This window comes from Chelon labrosus (genome assembly GCF_963514085.1).
Source record: "Chelon labrosus genome assembly, chromosome: 1".
Lineage (NCBI taxonomy): Eukaryota > Metazoa > Chordata > Actinopteri > Mugiliformes > Mugilidae > Chelon > Chelon labrosus.
The window spans coordinates 23,733,017-23,756,377 of NC_140337.1; the positions used below are offsets into that span (position 1 = coordinate 23,733,017).

The following is a 23,361-nucleotide window of genomic DNA, read 5'->3' on the forward strand; positions in this document are numbered from 1 at the left end:
GTAGGTGTGCAAGAGGGTGTACCCCGCCTCTCGCCCCAATGACAGCTGGGATAGGCTCCAGCCCCCCCCCCATGACCTTCCAGAGGACAAGTGGTTACAGCAGATGAATGAATGAATGGTATGTTTCTGAGGGTGGTGCAGATTTGGAGGATAGTGCATGATTGCCACACCCGGACCAATGAATGAATGAAATTTCATGATTCATTTGCACTAAATGAAGAATTTATAATAGTCCAGTAATGCATGCATGCGGTTTGCCCCCTCCCCCAGATGTGTTAGACTCACTCCTGCTGCTAATCCTGACATTCCACATGTTCATGGGCGTGCCTCATTGTTTTGCCGCTTTCTCTCTCTCTTTCCACTTTCTGTCTTTCTGTCTTTCTTTCTTCCTGTGCAGCCTGTTCTTGGCAGAGAGTCGCTTCACAGTTGAATTTCTGGGGTTGTGGGGGCTGGAACTGCTCGACGTCAAGAAGGAATTTCTCTCACTTCCTACTCAACGGTAGCGTCTCAACTGCAACTCTATCAGCTCAGAGGAAGCGCGACATAGTACTGATATTGCAGCATTTTTTTTTCCTTCTTCTTGTGAAGGAGGATGAAGCAAGAGGGCAGAGTGTCAGTTTACAACAAGAGAACTGCCGAACGGAGCCTTGAGCTGCACCTGGGAGCATGATTCCCCTCAAAACCCGGCAGGGATTATGAGCAGCGCCTCCTGCGTGAAGCAAAACAACCCGAGAGAAGACTTCAGAAGGACAATGTAAGTGAGTACTGTGAGTAGTTGAAGAGGCGCTTGACGTCTTCCCACGAGAGGAATGTTCCGTATTTTCAGGGCGGAGGGTCGAGAGAATGACTGCACAGAGTTTTACTCGCTGTCAGGATTAAGGCTCAGATTTCTAAAGCATCTGACAAATAATCTCGTTGGTGCTTGCGATTTTGCAGCCGTTACGGTTAAGCTTCCAAAAACAGGAGCGCTTGTTATGAAACTACTCGTGCTGACAAGACTCGGAGATTCAACAAACTTCTGTACTGAAATTTTCATCGATGAGTTGGATTAGATCAGTGTTCTTCAACGTTTTCCAAGCCCAAGGACCCTCAACCCCCCCAAAATGTGAGTGATGGCCTATTAGTGCAACTGCCATTTATACTTACACTTCACTCACATCCGCAACAACGGATGTGAGTGAAGTGTTTTAGCCAGAAATATCTTGCAAAAATAATAGCACTGGGTGCGTTACCCCGGTCTGAATGCCACTTGGGGATTGATTTAGAGTTGAGAAGTTCGCGAACGAGCCGAATCTATTGAACGGCTCTTTTAATTCGAACGACGGGAACCGAGACGCAGCTGCGTTTCAGACTTTACCATAATTTACCACACGATAAATGAAGTATCTGTCTAGAATCCATATTTCTGGGGGTGTAACAGTATTTGTATTCTTCCCGCGGTGTCATGGTACGGGCATTGTGTGAGTTTTTGTTGCTTTTTTCCCCGTTATACCGAACTCATACCAAACCGTGACCCCCACATCGAGGTACGTAGCGAACCGTGACTTGTGTGTACTGCTACACCCCTACGTATTTCAGAATAATAAAAGTCAGCCCACCAACAGAGTATATTTTGAAGATAAATTTGATTCTGATCCAAATCTTACCCTATCATTCCTACCAGAGATTAATTCCCGGATAAAATAAATTTCCCCAATCCTGGCATCTTGAAAAGAAACAAATATCAAATGAGCCAGTCTTTTGAACGGCTCCTTGAAAGGAATGGAAATGCAAGATCCGGCTCCCCTCTTAAGAGCCATAAATTTGAATCTATAGACTGAATGGAGGGACGGGTCCAGGCTTGTCTTGTGCTGTGAGTAAGTGAGTAAACCGGGGGACTAAAGGACTTCCTCCACCGCTTGTTCTGGGATTAATGATAGAGTTTTAAATTACAGTGATGGGGTCGGTATATCAGATCTGAAGCAAACAGAAGTACCATACAACATGTTAAAATGGTAAATCTCAATAAACAGCTGCTCCACGGTTGCTTTTGATAAGTCATGAGCAGGAACATCATATCTGTAAGCGCCGGTTAGCCGTGCCAGGAGGCCAGAGATAAGACTTAGTCAAATCCATTTACACAATCAACAACCAATGCCCATCAAGGTAACACAGTCTATGCCCGTTTGTTCTGCTGCAGGCTCAGCTTCAGGCTCGCCTACATTTTCTCATACAACCTGTTCCAGTTCTGCGGTCACACATGGATCCTGGCTAACACCATCGCCAGGTTTCTCACATTTGGTCAAGGTGAGGTTGAATTTGAAAGAGAAGCACGGATAAAAGATATACCTGTTATGCGTATGCTTAAATATCTGATTTTTTGACTCGGCAGATGCTTTGGCCGACACGTTTTACTCCGTCGGGTTGGTGATGAGCCTCTGCCAGCTGCTCTCCATCCTGGAGCTGTTCCACATCGCGGACGGGATCGAGAATGCCCGGCTCCTCCCCCGCTTCATCCAAGTGTGAATCACAGCTCACCTCTGAAATGGGAATTTATTAATCATGAGGATGTTCAAAACATTTTCATTGCTCATCCTCCCCCTTTATTTTTTTTCCAGGTTATGGAGAAAAACGTCCTCCTGATCATAGTCATCATGCTGGAGGAGATCCAGAGTAAACCGGTTGTGTGTGCGTTGTTCTTCTTGTGGAACGTCCTGGACCTCTTAAGGTATACAAACAGTTACAGATCTTACATTTTTTATTTTCTTTGCAGCAATTTGTTAATGCAGTGATGTTTGCCATGACTATTCATACTCAGAGGATATACCTTAACACATAATAGAGGCGACTGAGGATTTTGAGGCGTGAAGGCTTCCTATACATTTAAAATCCACCAAGACCATTTAGACTTAATGCTCTTTGCGGTTCAATATTCACACGCTATTTGTCTGTCACTCAGTGACAAATGTTCTGCTATGTTCAGTTCCCAAACAGTTCAACAACAAACTGAAAGATGCTATAAAGCTCAAGCTGGGGCAAGCAGAACAGGGTGGAGTAAAATGTGTGTGAAGTCAGACCTTCAGTTCACAATTTTTTTATGGGTACTATTGTAGATGATTCATTTTCATCATTAAATAACGAACACTGCCGTGCTGAGGTTTTAAAGCCGCAGAGTTCTAAGTTAGCTCACAACTACGACTTACGCAGCAATAACAATCAACACTGGCAACGAGACACTTTGCAAAACAACAGCATTCCTAGGAGAGATCTTATTGCTCCAACTTCACTTCACTGGCTCCCTGTAAAATCCAGAATTTAATTAAAAATTCTTCTCTTTACATACAAGGCCCTTGAAAGCCAAGATCCGCCTAATCTTAACGATCTCATGGTGTCATATACTACCCCAATAGAACTTGTGGTCTCCTAGAGTTTTAGAACACTGAACCATCCCTTATGTTATGCTGCTATGGGCCTAGGCTGCTCTGTCTCAATCTCCCCTCACCTTCACATTTCTGCGAGTGTCGCACACCTGGAGCTGCATTTATCAGATCTGTGGTCCTGGCAAGATTCTCTGATCTGCTTCTGATAGCGTACATTCATACATTGCTATGCAACATACTGCTTGTATGCTTCATCCAGATGGACATATGAAGTCATCTGTTTGTTGCATCTGCCGCTTTCTTCCCCTCCTCTCCTCTCAAGCACATGGGCTTGAGGCCAATATGAGCTGCTCAAGGTTTCTTCCTGTAACAAGAAAATTTTTCCATTGCCACTTTTGACCAAGTGCTTGCTCTGAGGTCTTTTTTTGCTCTTGACGTTAAATAAAATGGAATTGATCTGAGACCCTTTATTCTGTGGACTCTGGACCACTGGCTAAGTTCATCCGGCATCCTTCAGGGCCAATACTTCAAAAAAGTATATTATTTTTCAATTTCCATAACAAAACCATGACTATCTTAAACTCTCTGAATGCAATCTTTTGAAAAAAATTAACAAAAACACACTTTCATCTTTTTTTTTTTGAGCCGCACCATCCTGATTATTGTTGGCCACGGTTTATAAGCAGTTATGGATTTTTTCACTTTTACAAAACACACGTCCTCACAAAGACAGCCATACACACATGTCCTCACAAAGACAGCCATACACACATGTCCTCACAAAGACAGCCATACACACGTCCTCACAAAGAGAGCCATACACACGTCCTCACAAAGGTAGCCATACAGACATCCTCACAAAGATAGCCATACACACATCCTCACAAAGATAGCCATACACACATGTCTTCACAAAGACAGCCACACACACACATCCTCACAGATAGCCATACACACGTCCTCGCAAAGATAACCATGAAAATGTGTGTGCATCTGTGTGTATGGGTTTTTGATGAAGCCGCGCTTGAGTCTGTAGTTCCATGGCGCCCCCCATAGGGTGCACGACCCCCAGCTTGGGAGCGACTGGTTTAGTGGACTGTATAAGGACCTTTAAAGCGAGCACTGCTCTACTCTAATCCATGTAAATCCATACCACTTGTCCAAATAGGGAAATTCTGCACCCCAAAAGTCCCTGAAGCATCAGTACTTTCATTTGTTATGTGGCTTAATTGTGAATAAAAACCTTGGTTGTCATTTTGATGGATGCTGTGTGATGACAGGTACCCTCATGAGCTGCTGTGCGTTATGGAGAAACCCTCTGTTGCCATGCTGTGGACTCGCTACACTCTCTGGATCCCCCTGTACATCGTCTCTGTTGCCACTGAAGGTGACTACACCTTTGTTGACTCCGTCTATGTGTGAAAACTCCATTAAAGCCTCTCAGTGAAGCTTTACTTTGAACCAACGTGTCAAGTGCTGTTGCGCAAGTGTGTAAGGGAAGTGGTGGGAGCGTACAGGAAACTAGTTGGGAAAGCATAGTAGATGATGATAACATTTCAGGAAGTGTTGTGAAAAAAGCACATTCCAGTCTAGTGTGCCTTCGCTGCAAGCCGACACTCTCTGGTGTGACACTCTCAACACACACATCAGCGCACAGGCAAGGCAGTCAGATAACAAGTCACCACAGGCATGTGAAGCCCATTAAAACATCAACCCGCTGTTTAATAGTCTTATTTCAACATCTTGTACCACGTATTCCATTTCTCTATAACCGTTTCTGTGTCTTCTTCAGTTGTGACCATCTACCAGGCCCTACCCTACATTGAGCCAACAGCTTCCTCCAACAACTCCTCAGCAATGCCTCCACAAATTAACCTCCCCTCGGTCCTGATGCTCTACCTGCCCGTTCTTGCTCTTGGTAAGACGAGAACCACAAACTAATACGAATGCTCATCACTGTGTTCCATCACAAACTATGGTTTGATCACCTGCAAAATGTTTTGCGCTCTCAAGGATTTCAGCTGCTCAACAGTTCAGTTGGCTTGGTTTCATAATGTCTGAATGACTGCCAGACTATTTTACTGTGGAGCCACATTGTTGTAATACTTGTACAATGTGGGTTGACACTGCAGTGCTGAAATAAGCAAGGCCTTCCCTGAAAAAGATAATGTCTAAATGGTAGCACGTTCCTCCTCCATAGAAATATGGATGTTACTCAGACATGCAGCGCCCACCCAGACAAGACCAGGATTTAGAGAAAAACTCAAAAACACATGAAGAACAGCACAAGGTGTTGACCTGGCCTTCAAATTCACTAGATCCCAAACTGATCAAGTATCTGTGAGATGATCCACAGAGGCCCCTCCCTTCAAAGCCCCCCCCCCTCTAACAACATTGTTCCCAGACACCACAGGACACCCTCAGAAGGCCCATGTCCATTCTCTATAAGTCACAATATTAGGAAGGTGGTCAAAATGTTATGCCTGATTGGTGTATAATTCTGCATTAATGGAGCCTTCATTGGCGCGTACAGTATAAAGCGCTATTTTGTTATTTCATAGTTTTACCGTCTTAAGTTTAGTTCCACGATCTAGAAAACTGTATGGATGTAAAGGTTTGCGTCCAAAATGAACCCACTTCTTTTCCTGAAGACATACTGCACATTTAGCTTTTGCCAACTTCTAAAAAACAGGATAATTGTATTTCCAGGAGCTTCCGTAACAGTCTGGCAGCTGCTGAAGGAGAGACAACACCAACTGGGCAAATGGAAGAAGAAGAAGAAGAGGAAATGACGTGGGCAGTCAATGAACACTTTCACAGGTTTCCAGGGAAAACAGAAGAAGAAAAGGAATGAAAGTCTTTTATTTTGTTTTAATGCGGGTGGTTTGATGATAAATGATAAATGGTTATTTAAGAGAACCTCCACAAGTTTGCCTTCATTCATACTTCCTCTTGCGCCTTTAATTGAATTATTGTTCTGACAGTCCTCTTGGATTCTCGAGTTACGACAGCGCGGTTCAGTTTAAGCTTTGAGATGACGGAAAAGTCTCAGGCATTTTCCAAAAGCCATCACCAGGAAAGATGCAATTTGTGCAGTAAAGCTCCAGCGTTGTGTTTCTGTGGTAACAGCATGTTGTTGTTGTCGTTGTTGACTCCGCCGGGCTACCAGCCATAAGCTCTGGTCCACACGGCTTTCTTCTTGAACTCGGCGGAGCCCTTCAGAGCCAACAGAGCAGCTGAAACAACAACACCACACAGATAGTCAGTCAGTCACATAAATGGATCTCAGCTTTTCCGTTTCCAAAGTCTCCACCTGGATTTAGCTAAGCAAGTAGGTACAAGCCTCCCATTGGATAATTACTGCATGGGTGATTATCTTTCAGCTGGCAACAAGTTATTTAACCCCAACTGATGCAATGAGTAGCTTCTCATTTCTTAAACAACCATGTCTAAAGACACATCCTGTCAAATCATTGAGATGCATCAAGCAGAGAAAACATCTAAGGAGATTGTAGAAACTACTAAAACTGTGTTAAAAACTGCCCAACGCATTATTAAAAACTGGAAGTCTTAGAGGAAGAAATGTGGTCGGCGATCACTTAAACGTTTGGTGAAATCAAATGGAAGAAAAACAACAGTAGAATTCAGTAGTACCGAGTATCTGATCAGGGGGCAAAAAAAACTTGATCTGGTCATCGCTACTTAATAATAAATCTAAACATGAATTAACCAAATAAAAGAGTGCACATGATTAATTAGCAACGGCTACAGAGACAAAAAACAAAACAAAAATGATGATTTGTGTAGTTTACCTTTTGCCGTGCTGATGGTTGTGGTCGACAGATTCTGTTCGGGTCCTTCTATGATGCTGAAAAGCCAGTCTATGAACTGAGAAACACCACGTCATTGTCAAAACTAGCTCAAACTGGAACTTAGACCCATCAGACCAACACAAATGTGCCTCCAAATAAATGCTAATGGCGAATGGCGCAAACCTTGTGCGTCTGGCCGCTCCAGGGCTCCTTGTCCAGAAGCAGGGGCAGACTGTGGGACACTCCCAGCAGGCACTGCGGCAGGGCGAGCTCAGTGAGGCGCTCCTCGCCGTACAGGCCGTGCGTCTGCAGGCCTGCGGGCTTGCCGTCTGGTTGCCACGGGAACCACTGGGCCCTGATGCCAAAGAGCAGGGGCATGACGTGGTCGCCCCAGGAAACAACGGCTGCAGCGAAAAGCTGGAACAGGAAGTCGGTGGCCTTAAGGAAATAAAAAAATGTATTAGCTCAGTACAACACAAAAAAAAACCGATAGCGTGTTTCTAACCAGGTTTAAAGGATTTTTTCTCTTGTCCAGCGAAAGTTACACAAAATATTTAGACAGAGTAGCAGGAAATCACAACAGTATGAGAATTCACACTCTCCATTTCAGTATAACTGACTTCTTGGGACTAAATGTAATGCCAAAACTTTCTTGTTTGACTATGAGATATATTGATTTCAGCCATCCCCAGGATTAGGAACAACTCAAAAATAAAAAAATTAAAAACATGATGAACAGCACAAAGTGTTGACCTGACCTCCAAATTCACTAGATCCCAAACTGATCAATCTGGTATCGGTGGGATGCACTTGAACAACAATCACATAACACGTATGGTAAATGGCGAATGGTCTTGTATTTATACAGCGCTTTACTACCTATTGATACTCAAAGTAAGTTGGATGGCTGAGGAGGATATGAGAGTACGGGATTGTGAGTATAACTGGAGAAGTTCAGACAGATACGACGAAGCTTGGTTGTGAAGGACCTTGAAGGTACGTAGTATAGGAAGTCATTGGAGCTGCTGAAGAACTGGGATGATGATGGTCTATGGAGTGAGGTCAGGTAATGGGCGGCTTTGACTTCTGCATCAATTTGACGTCGTAGCTACGGCGACAGCCCAGACCCTAACGCTGTAGCTTGACATGCACCTAGGCTACATATGTAGGTTACGACGTACGTAGGTACGTAGATTACGTAGGTACGTAGGCTACGACGTACGTAGGCTACGGCGTACGTAGGTTACGACGTACGTAGGTTACGCCGTCCAGTCCCGCAGTACTTTAACTGAGCCTTAATGGTGCGAGCTGCAGTGTTTTTGGACCAGTTGAGGTTTATGGAGACATTTGGAGGGTGGACCAAAAAGAACAGAGGTACAGTAGCCGATCCGTGATGTGAAAAAGACGAGAAAGTCGGTGATGTTTTGTGCTAGGGACGGACGAAGCCTAAAGTAAGCAGACCGAGTACCGTCAAGGACGACACCCAGACTCTTTACCTTAAGTTGCAAATGAACAACAATAATTAGTGTCCATGAATTACGTGGAGATAATATTCTAACAAATTGGAGGCATATACATGTTTGGCTGTTGAGTTACGCATCTTTCTCGGTATTAGTCGACTCCCTCTTTTTAGCTCTCACCTACAAGCTAAAACACGTGGCATATACCGAGTTATCCGCAGCATGTGACAACACCACACCGCAGATTTCCAGCGCAGCTCAGAAACATACCAGTCTGGTGTCTCCGCACGCGACAGGAGTTGCACCGTAGGCGACATTTCGTACATGTCCCATCAGCTCCAGGAGCCACTCCATTCGTTTGGAAACTCCTGCGACAAAGAGAGAACCAGTTCAACGTACCGACACTGTAAAAAGGTGAATGTGACAAACACATGGGGTTTATTTATTTACATTAGGAGAGAAGAATTCCCCCACAGGGAGGTATTTCTTCTTTTTCTCGTAATGCAAATGAAGCAGGCGACTCTCTCTGGCTCTGGAGGCCTGAACTGGTTTCTGGTCTGACCTGTATTGGCGCTTGCAGCCAGGCGACACTGGTAAAAGGTTTGCAGGAGGAACCAGCCCACTCTGCGGCTCGGCCAACCGCGGAGCACCCCCGCGATTACATCGTTGAGGCCCAGGAGGGGAACTCTGCCCCGGGACGTCAGAAAAGCCAGGACGAAGCAAGTCTTTTCCATCTGATCCTGAACAATACGGAGCAAAGCAATTTTCTTTTTTATTTTATCTAAATTTTTTCTGTTGTTATAGCATTTGTGCTTCTGTTTTAAGACACTGTACCTCTGAGACTCGAGTGATCCTGTCGATCTCCGTATCCGACATCTCAGACAGACACTTGGTGATGCCCACGTACAAATCCACTTCATCATCCTAAAACAAGAATGAAAGAACTTTATCATGAGCTGAAGGTCGCAGCTCAGTCAAGTGGCCTACTTTAAATACAACCGATAATGTATTGTTGTTTAAACTCACGTTGTGTCATATTTGATGTCAGGAATCATTATTAATGATATTCATGAACATCAATATGTGTATTTAGCCTTTTATTCAGCTTTGGTTGGTTTTTACTCTTATATAGTTCACTTCTCCTAGCTTCTTTCATCTAACTTGACAGTGATACGGTAACAACAAAATTTCCCTATGGGGATTGATAAAGTCTTATCTTATATTTTATCCTATGTTTTAGCTTATCCTTACTTATTCTTTTGTCATATCCTTTCATTTATCCCATCTTTTCTTTGATCATATTCTATCGTTTATCTTGTCCTAGGAGTATTCCCATCTTTTATTTTATTCTATCTTTAATCCTAATAGGCAGTTTAGACTTCTGCGTTAGGTTGACGCAGACGGTACCGCGATAACGTAGACATCTACGCAGACCCTACATAGACCCTAACGCCGTAGCCTGACGTGCACCTCCCCAGAAAAGCAACTACGCACCACGGTGACGCAGACCTCAAGCAGGAAGTTGAAACTGAAATGAACCCGACTGGCAAAAAAGACACATTGCCAACTAGTGTTTGGGTGTTGTTGTTGTTACAGAGCGAGCCAGACTGACGATTACACAAGTATAAATGGTTTGCACCAGTGTAGGCTAAGTACATAGGTTACGACATTTAAGATAAGATAAGAGAAACCTTTATTAGTCCCGCAATGGGGAAATTGCAGTTTACAACAGCTCACAGAAAATGCAGAATAAAAAATAACAAGAGCAAAAAGAGTAGCTATAAAAGATAAATAATGAAATAGAATCGGATAGAAATATTGCACAGATTGAATTGTAATACTGCACGGGTTGAATTGTAAAATATTGCATAGACTGGTGTCAAGCTGTTGTTTGGAGTTTTTACACCTTATGGTGTAATACTATTTTTACACTTGTGGTGTAGTAATAATATTTAGGTCCCACAGTACTACATAAGCGCCTTAAGAGTTGTCCTATCTTTTATCTTATTCTATCTTTTATCTTATCCTAATAGGCAGTTTAGACTTCTGCGTTGAGGTTGATGCAGAGGCTACGGCGATAACGTAGACCCTAACGCCGTAGCCTGACTTGCACCTCCACAGAAATGTAACTACGCAACAGCTGTGATTGGTCCACTTGGTAGTAGCGTGTTTCCGCTTTAGTATTTCCAGCTGCTCCTCCATCTCCGTAGTTTTCGAATTGATTGTTTTGGATCAATAAAGAATCAGTAAGGTTAACTGAGGAGGTTCGGCGATACAGGCTCATGTTCGGCGAATTTCGGCCAAAATTTCGGCAAAAGTTTCAGTCGCCATTGTTAAAAGTGAAGCAGGAAGTAGAAACAAAAATGAACCCGACTGGCAAAAAAGACACAGCGCCGACTAGTGTTTGGGTGGAGTTGTTACAGAGCGAGACAGACTGACGAGCGCGCAAGTATAAATGGCTCACACTTAGGCTACGTACGTAGGTTACGGCGTCCATGTCCCGCAGTAATACTTAAGCGCCTTAAGAGTTATCCTATCTTACATCTTATCCTATTTTATTCTTTCTGATATTATAAGATATAGGTTTTCTGGATTTAAGTAGTTTAGGTGTAGAAAATGTCCCAGAGCAGACTATTTCACTCTAATGTGCAGTAAGAAACACAGAAGGCTGATGGAGAACTTCGGCAGCTTGGCTTGACCACCAACTTGGTACATCTGTGTCTTAAACATAAGCTCTGAAAGTTGTTAAATTGTCTGATGAATAAAGTTGAGAGCTGTTGACAAGTCAGCAGAAGATGAAGCACCATCAGAAGTTCAAGTGTGTGCACTGTAAATAGCGTTAGTTGTGTGTAAACACGGAGAGCGCTTCAAATGTCAATTAAACTATTCAACTTTCTCTTTGAGCGTGGATGTGAATGTGTAAACAGGCCTACCGCACCTGGATTTGGTTGGGCAGGAGGGCGAAGATCTTCTCGGTGGCGGAGCAGAGGATGGTCCAGCAGTTGTTGGGGGGGTTTGGGAGGGCCATGGCTTGAGCGAGGCCCCGGAGCAGAGAGCAGCACAGGAGCAGACGCTGGGACCGGACGTCCTCCTGGAACTGCTGCAAACCCAGACTCTCGACGTAGACCTGGAGCTTGTCCTCGGCCACGTGCTTCATCCACAAACCAAGGTTCTCGTACAGGTAGGCCCTGGTCTGATACTGTACGAGGAGAACATCCAAGGACTCTATCTATGGCTTTTTTGAACTTTTTATTTTACATAATCAGTTGGTTTGCACAGTTTTACTGGGATCATATTTAGAATACAAAAAGAACTTACACTTAGACTGTGGACGAGCGGTGGTGACAGCCAGGAACCCAGAAACAAAGAGGCACTCTGGGAGGACTGAGCTTGAGATGCTGCTAGCACCACACACTGATGCTGCACATCCTCTCCTGTCAAAGACGGAAATAAACAGACTGAACACAGCGCTCTGTCGCTTTGTACCCAAGGGCTGGCAGAGTCAAACGAGTGAGAGGGTTTACCGAAGCTCAGCCTCATCAGAGGAGACAGGGCAGCGCTCCAGTTGATGGGGGGATACTGGAAACTGGCTCCGACCGTTGCCAGGGGCGTCAGGGCCGTCTTAACCAGAGCTGGATCGGAGAACTCTGGACCTGGTTCCACAAGGAGAGAGAAGATGTTGTGCTGCACCGTTTAAGAAAGGCAGAGTCGTCAACTGCGATTTTAGGTCCCTCACAAACCTTTTCTTCCAGCCTCCGCAATGAAATCAGTGACGGATCTGATGACGCTGTTCTCTGGGAGGTAACTGAAATCCTGAGGAACTGAGAGGACGAGGGGACGGCATGAAGAGAGGAAAACAGTAAAATATATATCGCACCAAGCGAAGCAGCCAACAACCAGGTTCCAGTCTGGTCCAAGATGAAGTCAATTTAAAAAGCGTTTCTGAACCACGGCCCTTTTCTTAGGGCCTGTTCAGACCGAGCATTAAGATCTGACCTGGGTGACAAAATCCGATCTCCTTTGGTAGTGTGAACGCAATGCATCCAGAGTCACACAAGGGATTTTTTGTGTGACTCTGGATGCATTGCGTTCACACTACCAAAGGGGATTGCACAGGATTCAGATCACGGACGACCTCCGGACGACTTTACCTTTATTACCAAAGATTATGGTGCATATGGAAGAGTTAGAGTTAGTTATAATATAATAGTTTTGTGCAGGTCTAATCAATAAATAATGTTCTTGGTTCCGAAACAGCAGTAAAGATCCATTAGAGACAGCAGCTGTTAAAATAATGATGATGTCTGGGTTTATGTGCATACAAAGCCCGAAGGTGAGATTGAATATGGAGACACATGTCAATGCTAGGTCTGAACACACGTTGCTAACGCTGCCCACTTGCGATCAGATTATCCCAGATCGGATCTTAATGCTAGGTCCGAACAGCGCCTTGAGAGTTTAGTGCTGCAGCAGGGCATGAAGCGCCGACATTCATCCGTGTTACCTGCTGTGTGACTGTGGCTGGTGGACACGTTGGCCAAATGCAAATGTCCCACCAAACAGGCACTGTTGGACTGCAAACCGATGGCTCCCGAGAACGTTATGATCTGCGAGTGGTCGTAAACAACGACAAAAATACAGTTTAACCAATAAAATCAGTACGCAGCATCTTTGCATGTAAATCCAAAGCAAAGAAGGAGATATAAGATAATAATAATGAGTTCTACCTGTGTGATGGCCCGAATGACTTCATTCAGTCTGCTCTGCTGCAGGGAGGAAAGCTCCAACTCGCTCTTCAGCTGCAGAAAATCAGAGTCAAAGTGAACTATCAGAGAAAGAAGTTTTATTCACAGCCCAGATCAGACGTTACTGCCACACAAGCTCTATTCGTTGGCCGCCTCATATTCCCAACATCCCGAGTGAAGAAGAGAGGGATGGCCTGTATGCTACGATCATGTCATGTCAAACGTTTTCAATAAGAACTTACTGAGAATATACCAATTGTAGTTTTCATATACAGTTTCAATATGTAAATTATTTTCTTCTTGATGTTCCTCGCCTTGATTGCACCATTTATGTACAAAAATTAAGGACAATTTATTTCTGAGGAGCTGTTCCATCATGGGAGGGGCTAGCCGACCGTGTGACTGAACCTCTTACCTGAATGAGGTAACTCTCGGATCCAACTAAAGCCACCAGTCCGTTCGCTGCGGCCAGTCGCTGCATTGTCGGACAACCCTGCAACACAAAGACAAGTCCTCTGCTCAGATCAAACACTCTTGTCTTTAAAGATTTGTTTTTTTTGTGTGATTCAGACTGAGAAAAATGGGCTTGGGACTTGTACCTCAGCCAGTAGGATCTTGATCCAAGCAGCCAGCAGACGAGGGTGGATGTCTTCTGCTTTACCGTGCCCGGACACCGACAGGCCGTGAACTACCAATCCTAAAGCCAGGGAGAAGCCTGGGGTCTGGACACATGGGGGAGACATTTGTGTTAAACGCAGGCCGAAGACATTAGAGACGTATCCAGAAAAGTATTTCTTGACAACCAATCAGCTGCTCCGTCAAAAACCACGGAGGAAGCAGCTACTTGAGCACTCCTTGCCGACCTGCTGGCTCTCCTCGGTCAGGGTGCGCAGGGTGTTCATGACCTCCTCAGCCTTGGCAGCATCGATAAGACCTCCGCCGAAGGCCGAGACGCCCACGCATGCCACAGAGTACGCCAGGACCTGCACAGGTGGAGATTAAAGTTAAAAAGCTGATCAAAGCACAAAAAAAGACGGATGGAGTCCTGTTTTCCGGTTCATAGTTAAATAATAAAAACAAAAAAACCTGGATTTCTTCTCTCTACACCATAGACAGTATAAATATGGACGATGGAACTGCTCCTCTAAAGTGAAGCCAAAGCAACTAGAGCTCCCCCGGGTGGCTGGCTGCAGTATAGGTCATAAGCTCCACCCCCTCCATGATAGTGGGCGGGACTTGTGCCCAAAACTAAAACTTTTCAAGGATGGTTTCTGTCATTTCAGGTAGTTAATATAACGTTGTTGCATGTTCAAGTGTAAATTTTTTGTTTAAGGTTCGTTTTAGTTTTTTATTTCTTGTTATTTAATTTGACGCTATTAATTAAACGAAAATGCGAGTGAGTCTGGAGGAAGTGTGGGTGGGGCATCTACTGTATATCGTGGCTCCACGTGGCTCTTTCTTGGACTGTACTCTGGCTCCAAACTGGGGTAAATAGCGTCAATTTGGTCAATGAGAGGAAGTGGGGATGCATTGTCCATATTTATATACAGTCTATGCTTTTTACTGACACATATTCTCCGAACCACTATAGATATTATATACATCACTGCCATGAAATGAATTTTGAATGTTAGAGGCTAACCCATGGTAGCTGCCTCAGAGTAATCCAACTACACATATTTGGTGAAGAAGCATTCAAGTGTTGTGTAGTGCATAGATTCTCAACCGGGGGTCCGAGGACCCCTAGTGGTCCGTGGTGTAATTGCAAGGGGTCCGTGAAAATAAAATATCTTTTAAAAAACATCCTATGACATTTATAGAAATAGCATTATTTTATTCAAATGTGACTGAGACACAACTGAAAGCTCATATTTGCCTCAAAGAGTGAATAAATGCCATAATGCAATTTAAAATGCAGTTTCTGCTGTTTCTATCAAATTGCACCGCCACCCCCCAGATCGGGTGGGGGTTCCTCAGGGTCGATCAAAAATATGCAGGGGGTCCAGGACCCAAAGAAGGTTGAGAACCACTGGTGTAGTGGTCACTGTACCTCCTGCAGCATACGTCCCTGCCCGCTGCTGTCCTGCAGGTTGGCCAGAAGTTTGTCAAGGGTCCGGCTGACATGGACGCGTTGGTCTGTCTGCCCGCTACTGCAGAGTGCGGCGAGCACCAGACCCAGACCCAACATACAGCCAGTACTGAGGAGAGGAAGGAAGAAGAAGAAGAAGAAGAGTTGGAACTAAATATTCTGTTAGGAGTTCGGAAGGCTGTCAATAACATCTAAACACAGGTTCCCGCTTTTCTGCTGCACATATTGTAAATATCATGTGTATTCTTACTTGTATTCCAGGTCGGGGTTGAAGGCGCAACTTTCCAGAGCATCCAGAGACCTGAAGAGGAGATCGCTGTCCTTCTGAGCGGTGACGTCACTGGATAACAGAGAAGGACGGGTCAGCAGTAGGTCACAGCGTACGTTTGAACCTGTCGTCGTGAGGATCGATTACCTGAGGCGCTGGTGGTGCAGACTGGACAGCACCATGCCCAGCGCCAGGCCCGAGTGGAACTGGATGGCCTGGGAGTCGTCGGCGGTGGGGGAGCCCGGCAGGCCGGCCTGCAGCGCCGACAGGACCTGGACGAGGCCGTCCCTCTGCCACACCACCAGCACGGGGACCAGCAGGGACAGGGCCAGGCTGGCACAGGAGCGAGCTATGGCGCTGGCGGTGTTCTCGCCCGAGTAGGAGCGCTAAGGGTGAGGAGGGGGAAGGTGTGTGCAGTTTTTCCTAGCTACGAGTGTTGGTCTGACCTGATCCTGAATATAAAGTCACTGTTGTTGCACATAGATGAAACTTACATGCAGGAACCACGGGAAAACTTGTCCTCCAGCCTTGTAGCTGCTGCTGATGATACTGAGGAGTGTGTCAAGCACCATGGCCAACCAGCTGGCAGTGGGCACGAACTCTGGTCCAGCCTGCAGTGACAAGGCAGTCGGTCAGCCATATTTAAAGCTAGCTACAGTTTAGGAGGTTTCCCGCGGTCTGTTTTGTGCGAAGACGTGATTGGGCGTCTTACCCCGAGGCTGCCGTCGCTATCAGCGGGCAGGCTGCTCTCATACTTGGCGAGGACGGCAGCCAGGCCGCTCAGAGACAAAATGGAGTTCCCCTGAACGACAGGACTGTCCCTGGAGACCGACACAGAAGCAACCAGCAGTGAGACACGTTGCTTACCGACAAGTTTTGTTTCCCCTGCGAATCTAAAATGCGGTGATCGCAAGAGACGGGACTCACTTTGTGGCTGTTTTGATGACGTCTGCCAGCTGATCTCTGGCCCTGAGGCGGGAGGAGAAAACCAACGGTGAAGAAGAAAATATAGATGCAGAGGAACAGTGGCTGAAAGTTTGAGTTTAATTTTCTTTCCTGGGTTTATTCTGTGTTTCAATTTAGCAGCAATCTGTAACGCATTTTGACACCACTTGCAAAGCATAGACTGTATATAAATATGGACTACACGTCTCCACTTCCTCGCATTGACCAAACTGACGCTATTTTCCCGGGGATACGGGCGGCGGCATTTTGCGACTTTGGAGCCAGAGTCTGATCAGTACAATCCAAGAGTGGAGCCACGTGGAGCGGCGATATCGATGCCCCACCCACATTTCCTTCAGACTCACTCGCGTTTTCATCTAATTAATACTACGCGCTGCTCCACCAGTTACAAGGAAATGTTGGGTTATACACTGGACTTAGTATTTTAATTGCGTTTTACAACTCCCACGGTCACATGGGACCACTTTGCGGAGCAGTTGGCATGGCAACTGGTAGTGGCATTATGTCACTTCCTGTTTCTATAGCGTCAAATGACTAGCTAAAACGAAACTTATCTAAAAAATTGACACTTAAACATTCATCAACGTTATATTAACTGCCTAAAATGACTGATCCTTGAAAATAAATAGTTTGACGTGTATTTTAGCGTTTTAGTTTGGCCCAAGTCCCGCCCATTAACATGGAGGGGGCGGAGCTTATGACCTATACTGCAGCCAGCCACCAGGGGGAGCTCTACTTGCATTGGCTTCACTTTAGAGGAGCTGTTAGTTAATGTATAGTCCTTATTTTGGTGCTTGTTTTCAGTAAATTAAAAAACAAAAGGTCTTTAAAATCTGAAGGGAAACATCTACATTATACAATATTATAATAAAAGGTACTAAACAGCTACAACATAATCATAATGTAGCTTTTGTTGGTGACAAACTAGACTTCTGTTATGGTCTAATACATAATGTACACTGCAATTATCGCAGTTAGTTCTGAATCCTGTTTAGCTGTAGTCAACTTATATATATAATATATACATATACTGTGTCAGTGACTCCTCTCACCACATCCAGGCACAGTGCTGTTTGTACTGCAGCTCTTGCGGGTCCCCTTTGCCTTGTTTCTGCTGCATTTCCAAATCAGCACGTCGGCCCTGAACACAAATTAAACACAAAAGAAACGCTAACGTTAACAACTACGGCGCTGCGGGTATCGGTACACTCGGTCTCAGCCTCCCGCCTACCGCAACATAACTCTGGAGAGTCGGAAAAAGACAGAGTCTGTGCTAAGGAAGGCCAAAGAAGCTAATCTTTGACATGGAATAATTAAAATGAAATTCATTTTCAATTTGTGTGTGAATGGTGTATGCAAAAAAAATCTATCAAATTCTCATTTTCTTGTTGAATTGTACTAACTCCATTCAGGGAAACAAGGAATTGCACTGATGGCTGATGGATTCTGACTGACAGCTGTCTTCTCTTTGCTCTGTTTAAGAAGAACATCGGTCACATTGGTACAAACCTGTAGGACGGCGTAGAAAGCCCGACTCATGAAACCCCTCCAGGCCTGGGGCAGGAGGAGCGCGCGGTGCCATTCCGAGGGCTGAATGTTCACCTGCGGAGCAAAAATAAAGCAGAAAGATGACATTTTTTTAAATTGGTATCTACGCCAAAGTTGAAGAATGCGAGACACAGGGCTGGGACGTACTTCGTGAATGAGGGCCGTCAGCGTCTGCTGGTAGCTTCGGCTCCGGCCCAGGAGGAACCGATCGATCGGCCTGCCGTCGCGGTCCGTCTGCACGGGAAGCTCGTAACACAGCAGGAGTCCGGCTGCAACAGACGCATTTTAATGCCAGTTGTGAATACGTGTAGGTGGTGGATGTTAATGCGTGGTCTGAACAGGGCCTCCAAACTATATGTATGGCTTGACCCCACTAGAGATAAGCTAACGTGAACGGATGCGTCTACAGGGTTGGACGTTTAATCACCAGCTAATCCAGGCTTCAGTCCGGGCTGCTTGTTCTTCTCGTAGGTCTTCAGCATGAACGAGGGGATTCCCGCAACCGTTTTGCCCTGGTCCGATCGCAAGCCACCCCCCCTCAGAGCGGTGAAGTACACTCCCCGCGGCATCTGGCTCATCTCCTGCTTCACCAACGATGTCAGGAAGTGCTCAAAGGCTGCAACAAGGAAAAACACCACACAGATTGTGTTTGACGGACTACCTGGCCTTCCTGGAAGCTTCACATACATTAAGGAAAAGATATACTGTATGAATGTAACTTACCTGGAAGGACAGGAGTGCAGGTGAGAGCCATCAGTTTTACGTAGGATGAACCTGGGATGGAGAGATCCTTCTCCTCGTCCTCTTTCTCCTGTTCATCGTCCTCCTCGTTTTCAGGGAGTTTTGTAGCTGGTCTGGCCTGCAGACCAAACAGAGCGTCAAAAAATACTTCTAAAAAGCTGAAGCTTCTTTGTTTCTTTACACCTGAATGAAAAAAACACTGACATTGTAATAGCACAAGGAGATGAAGGCTGTTCAATGTAAAGTTATAGACATATTATCAGAGCGGATATGAACTCTTACCGCCTCGGGGAGATGAGTGATAATGTGGACCGCTGCTTGAAATTCAGCCAAAGCCTTGTAGCCACAGCTGGCTACCTCTGGATCCTGTCACAGCAAAGGCACACAGTCAGCTTTTTAATTTCTTTCAACAGAAATAAAGGTTTGTTTGTTTTTTCCCACAAGAGAATACGTGACTAGAGTTCTGAACAATACTTTGGGGATGAGTGCAGCTTTAAGGATGTACTGGATGTATTGTAGTCATTTATTTTATTGTTGAGCTATCATTGGGCTGCCATCTATCTAACTTTGTTATATTTTGTTGGACACTTCTGGTTGTTAAGGAGACCTCGGCCGGACCCACGGTTTGGGAAATCAGGAAGCACTCGGTAAAGTGCGGAAAGCAAGCAGAATCTAAAGTGCGACCTTAAATCGTGGTAAATCATTTTACCCTGCAGCTAGGAACACACTACACAACTTTCACAGTCTTTACAGATTTTGAAAAGACGCTATTTGTGACGCTACTTCCTGTGTCCCCACCCTTTCTTGTTCATTGGTTGTTGGCAACAAACATGGTAATCGGTTCATGCTACCAGATCGCGTCTAAAGTCGACCCAAAAAAAAAAAAAAAGGTAAAAATGTTTGATTTACTGCGACTGATGTCGGGTCGGGGTCTGATGCCCTCACACACTAACAGATTTTTGTGCCAACTATCCCCACAGATTATCCCCAACTAGTGCAGACTGGTCCGGACTTTGCCCAGTTGGGAATCGTGGGTAAAACCTTATAGTGCGTCCTCAGCTTTAATCGTGTGATAGAATATTTTAAACTACTGACAGCCGTAACTATATGATATATTTTACTACATAATTCATCCCATTACACTTCGCGGTTAAGCAGAATTTTAGTGGAACGTGCACAAACACAAAGACCAGATATCCTCAGTGCACACACCTTGCTAACGGCATAATTCCAGAGAAAGCTGACCACTTCCTCTTTCAGTTTCTGGCAGAGAGAGAAAAACAAAGATAAAAACAAATTTTAATCATTGTTATACTCATCATTAGCTATCCCATTTGTTCCTCATGCACAGGATGGTTTAAGTGAATCAGATCAGGTACCTCGTACTCCTCCGATTTGACCGTGAGCTGAGGAACCAGAGCCAGAAGCTCGGCCACGGCTTTAACCATCAGTGGACGGGAGTCGCAGCTCAGCTCGGGCCCGAGACTTCTCCACGTTGAGATGATGTCCACAACCTGCGGGGGGAAAAAAGGCCACGTGGAACCGAGTTAACGACATTAATAACAACTAGATTCTGCTTTATACCTTTTGCATTATCAGAATAATCGAGTAAAACAACGACAAAGACATTTAAATTTGTAATACAAATGTGTGCTGGAAACTCTTTAGATAATTATCAAGAAAAAAATCAAATAATCTGATTCATTTGTGCTTAATTGTCGTTACCTGATTTAACCGCTTGGCTCATTTTTACTGCATATAAAGGAGCCTCCAGTTTCTTCTTTCTTTCAGAAATGTTATCAAAAAACATAATCCCAAAGAAGATGGGAAAGAACACGCCAAGGAAAATGAAAGAGAGAAAGCTAGATTCGGGGTAAAGATCTTGGCTTGCTGCTTTATTTCTGACTAGGAATGTATCTCCGTAACTTGGCTCGGTTGAACCTGAAAGGCGACACAGACTAAATATTCTCGGTTTTGCAGTTTCTTCCACCAGCCAGATAGCTCAGAGCATGGGATTTGAAAGCGCAAAACTCCATGTTGTTGTTGTTGTTGTTGTTGTTGTTGCGTGCAGGTGCATTACCTCTGCTCGGCACAGATCCTGCAGTCCTTGCAGGGCGAGAGCTGCAGGCGTCGCCAGGTCCGGTTTGTTGCACTGTTTCAGCGTGAGAGTGATGGCAGCCAGCATGTCGCCTCCGTGCTGGTACGGCCTGACGCACATGTACAAACAAAAGCAAACTGGATGAACTTCTTTAACCGAATCAGATGTACCCGTGTTTTAGGCGGTGCAATAGGAAATCTGGTGGCACTGACACCAGGTTTAATACTGGCCCAGAGAGGGATATCCAGCACTTGTTGCTTACGGTACTGAGTAAAGTAGTAGTAGTTTAGTAACTAGTAGTTTGGGTGTGAACTGGGTCCGACCTCTCTCTGCAGATGTCCCTGAGGCAGGCGGCTCTGGCCAGGATCTGCTCCCACTGGGCGTCCCTCCCCATCACCAGCCTGCTGTCCTGCTGTCCCAGCAGACGCTGCAGCTCCGGGTAGACCCGGTCCTTACAGAGACAAAGGAGCAAACAAGAGGAGGATCCATTTTTGTTTTTTTAAGAGAAAGCCTAAATAATAAAATAAGGCAGATGTGATGATTTTGCTTTTTACATACCTGCTTCTTCCAGAGAGCAGTCATGAGGCGCATTGCCACCGCCCTCAGCTTGGGGGCGCTGGCCAACATGTGGAGAGTCGGCAGAACCATGGGGACGCAGAGCTGGAAGGTTAAAGCACATGGTCCGGTCAGTTTTTAAGCTGTATTCAGTCCAGTTTAATAAAAAAAACAGAAGGTACACGCACCAGAAATGTGACAGCACAGTTGTTTTCAGTATAACACGTCAAATCAGACGCATAGCTAAGTAGGGCGGAGGTGTTCGGTACCTTGTGAGTCCCGAGGTTCGGCAGGGAGCTGAGCACAGCGTGAGCCAGGCCCGGGTTCTTCTCCTTGGACAGTTTGAACAACAGGACTGGGATGAGGGAAGGGACCTGTGGGGACGCGAGGGAGTTTAGGTGAATAAAACGACATAAATAAGCCCTGCTGGATCTGAGACCCTGGTCAGATCATGAATTAATATGCGTTTCCAGATCTGATCTCAGTTTTGCGCCGTGTATGCAAACATTGTGGGCATTTTAACAGCTACTGTCTCTAACGGGTCTCTACTGCTGTTTCAGAACCAAGAACAGGTGTGTTTTATGTGCGTGCGCCATGACTTTGTCTTCCCACGTTAAGTTTTTATTGATCAGGATCTCCGTCCTGACGTTAGTTAGAGCTGCAGATTATAACTCCAGCCCTGGATGTTCCCATACACACCATAATCTCTGGTAATAAAAGGAAAATAAAAACGCCGGTGATTATTGAGGAAATACGTAACTTAGCTCCACATGGCTCCACCTTATACATCAACAAGACCGCATTAATAATTAACCTCATGCTGATATGTTATTTAATCCGACAGAATCACACTCGTGTGCTCATATTAAATCTTTTTATTCGTTAATTCTTCTTCCTGAAAGGCTCCGATTACTAATAAACAAATATCCCTTTTTAGACGATCATTTACAATAGCGCTCATGTGTTCTTTTTATGAATGAATGAGGCAAACGTGACCAGAGGTAGGATCTCTCAAATGGGTCCTGGGTGTGTTCACATCTGTCTTTTACTCTAGTCACTTGCGATCAGATTGCCGAGATCAGAACTTAACGCAAGGTCCGAACAGACGCCGAACGTCATAGATGTTTCCCTTCCTGTACGTAATTTTGTCGTCCTAGTTGGGTTTTCTTCCGTTAATTTCCCTTCCAAAAGGCTTCTGGGTTTCAGGTTTTGAGTGAGCAAGGCCCGGGTTCTTCACGTGGGATATTCCAGATCCGATCTCAAGTTTTGCGCTGTGTGGGCCAGAAGGATATTTTAACGGCTACTGTCTGTTACGGACCTCTACTGTTTCAGAACCAAGAACGGCTCTGTCTTCACATGTTAAGTTATTAATTCCGATTTACATTAGTTAGAGCTGCACAAAACTCAGCTTATAACTCCAGACCTGGAAGTTTCCATACGCACCGTAATCTCTGGTACTGTCTGTAATGGATTTCTACTGCCGTTTCAGAACCAAGAACTCAGGTTATAACTCCAATAATTAACATCATCCTGATCTTTCAGCACTTACTTTCATTTGTTAATTCTCGCTTAGATTTATTTTTTTAGCAAGTTAACAGCTACAAGGTTGTAACATGTTTAAAAGGCTCCGATTACTAATGAACAGACACCATACGCGGTGCTTTTTCCTTTTTAGACGATCATTTATAATGGCGTTCGTGTGCTCCTTCTTAATGGATGA

The 23,361-nt window shown here is 45.0% G+C and overlaps 2 protein-coding genes across 3 annotated transcripts in view; one reads left to right on the top strand and one right to left on the bottom strand.

The window, feature by feature from the left end:
- Positions 1–370: 370 nt before the first annotated feature.
- hacd4 (3-hydroxyacyl-CoA dehydratase 4) lies at positions 371–6,278 on the top strand. Of its 2 annotated transcripts, XM_084544177.1 has the most exons (8): positions 371–499; positions 589–754; positions 2,180–2,286; positions 2,372–2,499; positions 2,598–2,707; positions 4,640–4,746; positions 5,152–5,277; positions 6,069–6,278. In XM_084544177.1, exons 2-8 carry the CDS (start codon positions 696–698, stop codon positions 6,149–6,151), a joined length of 720 nt encoding a protein of 239 aa, XP_084400303.1. In that variant the 5' UTR covers positions 371–499; positions 589–695; the 3' UTR covers positions 6,152–6,278. The 2 variants fall into 2 exon arrangements, with proteins under 2 accessions (XP_084400303.1, XP_084400304.1); XM_084544178.1 differs by lacking the exons at positions 371–499; positions 589–754 and adding an exon at positions 774–1,105.
- Positions 6,279–6,411: 133 nt separating this feature from the next.
- The window catches only part of focad (focadhesin), a 33,856-nt gene continuing 16,906 nt past the window's right edge, over positions 6,412–23,361 (bottom strand). The window contains exons 12-44 of the mRNA XM_084544164.1: positions 21,911–22,015; positions 21,645–21,746; positions 21,410–21,537; positions 21,069–21,195; positions 20,368–20,502; positions 20,201–20,251; positions 19,271–19,354; positions 18,971–19,106; positions 18,675–18,863; positions 18,395–18,516; positions 18,209–18,301; positions 17,752–17,840; positions 16,661–16,702; positions 16,446–16,554; positions 16,228–16,344; positions 15,881–16,119; positions 15,716–15,805; positions 15,427–15,574; positions 14,240–14,359; positions 13,976–14,098; positions 13,792–13,869; positions 13,359–13,430; positions 13,136–13,238; positions 12,372–12,452; positions 12,156–12,284; positions 11,950–12,065; positions 11,570–11,830; positions 9,466–9,555; positions 9,194–9,371; positions 8,902–8,999; positions 7,355–7,609; positions 7,172–7,247; positions 6,412–6,595 (exon numbers count right to left, since the gene is read on the bottom strand). Coding sequence (XP_084400290.1) covers positions 6,522–6,595; positions 7,172–7,247; positions 7,355–7,609; positions 8,902–8,999; positions 9,194–9,371; positions 9,466–9,555; positions 11,570–11,830; positions 11,950–12,065; positions 12,156–12,284; positions 12,372–12,452; positions 13,136–13,238; positions 13,359–13,430; positions 13,792–13,869; positions 13,976–14,098; positions 14,240–14,359; positions 15,427–15,574; positions 15,716–15,805; positions 15,881–16,119; positions 16,228–16,344; positions 16,446–16,554; positions 16,661–16,702; positions 17,752–17,840; positions 18,209–18,301; positions 18,395–18,516; positions 18,675–18,863; positions 18,971–19,106; positions 19,271–19,354; positions 20,201–20,251; positions 20,368–20,502; positions 21,069–21,195; positions 21,410–21,537; positions 21,645–21,746; positions 21,911–22,015 — 3,960 coding nt within the window. The 3' untranslated portion in view covers positions 6,412–6,521. The remainder of the gene's footprint in view (positions 6,596–7,171; positions 7,248–7,354; positions 7,610–8,901; positions 9,000–9,193; positions 9,372–9,465; positions 9,556–11,569; positions 11,831–11,949; positions 12,066–12,155; positions 12,285–12,371; positions 12,453–13,135; positions 13,239–13,358; positions 13,431–13,791; positions 13,870–13,975; positions 14,099–14,239; positions 14,360–15,426; positions 15,575–15,715; positions 15,806–15,880; positions 16,120–16,227; positions 16,345–16,445; positions 16,555–16,660; positions 16,703–17,751; positions 17,841–18,208; positions 18,302–18,394; positions 18,517–18,674; positions 18,864–18,970; positions 19,107–19,270; positions 19,355–20,200; positions 20,252–20,367; positions 20,503–21,068; positions 21,196–21,409; positions 21,538–21,644; positions 21,747–21,910; positions 22,016–23,361) is intronic.

Excerpts from the sequence above, each read along its gene's own strand:
- hacd4 (XM_084544177.1), top strand. The coding sequence starts at position 696 with ATGAGCAGCGCCTCCTGCGTGAAGCAAAACAACCCGAGAGAAGACTTC. Across the intron at positions 4,747-5,151 it reads CGTCTCTGTTGCCACTGAAG|TTGTGACCATCTACCAGGCC; the intron begins GTGACTACACCT and ends TGTCTTCTTCAG. Across the intron at positions 5,278-6,068 it reads CCTGCCCGTTCTTGCTCTTG|GAGCTTCCGTAACAGTCTGG; the intron begins GTAAGACGAGAA and ends TTGTATTTCCAG.